This window comes from Trypanosoma conorhini (assembly GCF_003719485.1).
Source record: "Trypanosoma conorhini strain 025E chromosome Unknown Tco_14.4_contig_01101, whole genome shotgun sequence".
Taxonomy (NCBI): Eukaryota; Euglenozoa; class Kinetoplastea; order Trypanosomatida; family Trypanosomatidae; genus Trypanosoma; species Trypanosoma conorhini.
The window spans coordinates 1,200-3,987 of record NW_021705182.1 but is presented as its reverse complement, the minus strand read 5'-3'; the positions used below and the strand labels follow the sequence as shown (position 1 = coordinate 3,987).

The following is a 2,788-nucleotide window of genomic DNA, read 5'->3' as shown; positions in this document are numbered from 1 at the left end:
CCTTTACAAGTTCATGCGGCCGGTAGACATCCAGCCCGCGGTGAGTGAGTAGATCCATAGAACCCTCCTCTGCTCCTTCGGCAGGTGGTAGTCGTCGCACAAGTCCTTGATCCCGTCGTACCCCGCGGGGCCGTCAACATAGAGGATGATGTGGTCCTTCGACTCCTTGACCTCCTTAAAATCGCTCACCTTCGAGCCCAGGGTGATGCTCTTGAAGAAGCTGCTGAGGTGCTTGTTAAACATTTCCATGTAGTACTCGCCATTGGCTGAGGCAGTACACACGCAGAGCCTGAGGGACATCTTCGTGGCTTGGGTGCGATGGAGTATGTGTAGATGGATAGCTGTTTTTTCTTCCTTGTGTTGATGGCTGTGCATATGGTGAGAAGAGCATGGGGGAGAAAGACGTCTTACAATTTTTATTTTTGGGTCGCTCCCCAAGGCTGGAGCTGAAATTTCCAGGGGTATTACAAAAGCGTTGTACGCGCCTTCGCCCCAACATTGTCAAGGCGCGAGTTACGCGCTGGATGGAGAAGCGACCTATTTCACTGTTGCCGCGCCTTCGTGTACCCTTTCACTCCTTCTTGTCTGCGTCTTCCTCCTTCCGCGCCTTTGTTTTAGCGGCGACAAATTACATGGGAGGAATTGCACAGGCGTGAAAAAAAAGAAAAAAAACGCCGGTTGCGGTCACTCGTACGCCTCGCGAAGCTTTGTCCGCTGCATTGGGTCGTCCTTGTAGGCCATAAATTGCCCCCAACATTCGCTGCTTGTTGCGGGGTACTCATCAACGTTCTCGCTGAGGTATTCCCCTGTCGCATCCACAGTCACGTTTTTGGTGGTCAGAAGCCGCTCCTTCTCTAGGGCCCGCCCAATAGGTGGGAGCCTCGGTGGCTGATACTGTCCCCCACGCGTTGCCTGCATATATTCCTTATCCCTCTTTGCGGCACACTCTGCGCTGTACGCCAGCGGTACCGCCACTGTCTTTCCTCCGAGGCACGGCGGAGCCCCAACGGTGGCCGCACGCCCGCCGAATCCCATGGCACGGCGCAGCGCCTCTGTCTTGTCCCGCCGCTGAGATATGCCCTCGCTATCAAGGATCGTCTCCACTGGCTTCGCCCTGGCGTCCATCGTCGGATGGGTGTAACTGAGCTCGTGCACGGTGACTTGATGCCGCGGCGGGGCAACAATGTCGCCGTGGGAAAAGAGGAGCTGCACTGGCGCTTCAGCGCAAAAGCAGCCAGGGGGCCTCGCCGCGAAAAGTTCCTCATCGTCTTTAGTGCCCTTGTACGACGCCAACTATGTCGTCTGGGTTTCCAGCGGCTCCTTTGCCGCATCCTTGAACCCAAATGTCATCCGCTCCTCCCGCCAATTCCCAAGCAGCGTCGCACAGTGATAGTCGGACTTGTGCCCGCTGGGGCCAATGAGGCGAACGCGCATGCGGGGGTTAAGCGGCATCGTGCCCGTGTCTGTGTGCGTGCGTGCGCAGTCGCGCGGCGGACAAGGCGCTTCTCCTCCTGTTGAAACCCGCTGCTTCATTCCGGAGAGGCGGCAAAAGAGTAGACAAGTCGCACGCGCATCGGGCGGGGAAGAAGGTGACCAAAGGTTAATATAGGAATTACGAAGCGACAGCAACAGCAACTCAGGCCACGGGAAAGCAAAAAGGCACCTTCCGAAGCCTCTCGCTCCCTCCGCGGCGGTAAGTAAGGCAAAAAAGAAAAAGGGCTTCACGGTAAAGATGGTCATAGAAACCTCGAAGACGGGGAAACCTGAGGAAACATAACAACCAAAAATGGAAATAAAAAACCCCTTCAACCACATTAGAACCGGAAAAAAAAATCTTCCTCCTACAGCACGCGGAATGCACTACTGGCACAATTTCACCCAACACATCCTCCCCAATGGGGCAGGCGCCGGGGCCATAGAAAAGGAGAGGGACAAACGCAGTCCCCACACGACCGCCTCTCCTAGGAAGCCACCGCTCAGCCCCAAGTACAAAAAAAAATAATTATAATAAAAATCGCTTCACCTTGCGTCGTTTTCTTTTGATGCTCCACAACTTACAAAACAATTAATAAAATAAGCGCGGCCGAGGTAAATAAAATTAAGTCTTGCCCCCGTGCAAGGCGCCGCCCTTCGGGCGCTCCTTACCTCTGTCTCTCCTAGTACCCACGCACGGCGTCCACGAAGTAGGTATTGAGCTGCTTCGTCTTCATGTACTCCGTTACCAGGCCGATGAAACGGCGCACCGACGAGGGAACGAGGTCAACGCTCCTGTCCGCCGAGTGGGCAGTGAAAAGAAGCTTGTCATCGCTGATGTCCCACAGCGAGGAGGCGGAGGAGAGCGGCTCCTGCTCGAAGACGTCCACAGCGGCACCACGGATGACGCCGTCCCGCAGCGCAAGCGCGAGGTCCTCCCCTTTCGTCGTGATGCCGCGGCCAATGTTGATGTAGATTGCACTCGGCTTCATCATGGCAAAGCGCTCCTTGTTGAAGAACTGCTTTGTCTCCTCCGTCCCTGGGAGGGTATTGACCAAGAAGTCGGACTCGCGGATCACGCGGTCCCGCTCGGCGTCACCGGACACCACAAGCGCGCCGTACTTGTCCACCTTCTCGGAGGGTGCGGAACGCCTGACACCTGTCACCTCCATCCCGAACACGGTGGCAAGGCGGGCGGCGGCCTGCCCAATGTCGCCGTAGCCAATGATGCCCACCTTCCTCCCGCGCAGCTCAACCATGTTGAAGGGGTCCCACTTGTGCGCCGCGCGGCTCGCCAGGCTGCGCCACGTTTGCC

General features: G+C 56.7%; 4 protein-coding genes across 4 annotated transcripts; all 4 read right to left on the bottom strand.

Annotated features, from left to right (window-relative positions):
- Nucleotides 1-3: 3 nt before the first annotated feature.
- Tco025E_09410 (D-isomer specific 2-hydroxyacid dehydrogenase-protein) lies at nucleotides 4-375 on the bottom strand (the record flags this gene model as incomplete). Its single annotated transcript, XM_029376229.1, has 1 exon — nucleotides 4-375. The coding sequence occupies one exon, from the start codon at nucleotides 373-375 to the stop codon at nucleotides 4-6; it is 372 nt and encodes a 123-aa protein (XP_029223692.1).
- A 309-nt stretch (nucleotides 376-684) lies between these two features.
- On the bottom strand, nucleotides 685-1,125 carry Tco025E_09409 (uncharacterized protein; the record flags this gene model as incomplete). The annotated part of the gene is made up of 1 exon (XM_029376228.1): nucleotides 685-1,125. One exon carries the CDS (start codon nucleotides 1,123-1,125, stop codon nucleotides 685-687), a length of 441 nt encoding a protein of 146 aa, XP_029223691.1.
- Nucleotides 1,126-1,293: 168 nt separating this feature from the next.
- Tco025E_09408 (uncharacterized protein) lies at nucleotides 1,294-1,740 on the bottom strand (the record flags this gene model as incomplete). Its single annotated transcript, XM_029376227.1, has 1 exon — nucleotides 1,294-1,740. One exon carries the CDS (start codon nucleotides 1,738-1,740, stop codon nucleotides 1,294-1,296), a length of 447 nt encoding a protein of 148 aa, XP_029223690.1.
- A 416-nt stretch (nucleotides 1,741-2,156) lies between these two features.
- Tco025E_09407 (D-isomer specific 2-hydroxyacid dehydrogenase-protein) lies at nucleotides 2,157-2,786 on the bottom strand (the record flags this gene model as incomplete). Its single annotated transcript, XM_029376226.1, has 1 exon — nucleotides 2,157-2,786. A coding segment is annotated over one exon (630 nt), but the record flags the coding sequence as incomplete, so codon positions are not given.
- Nucleotides 2,787-2,788: the final 2 nt, after the last annotated feature.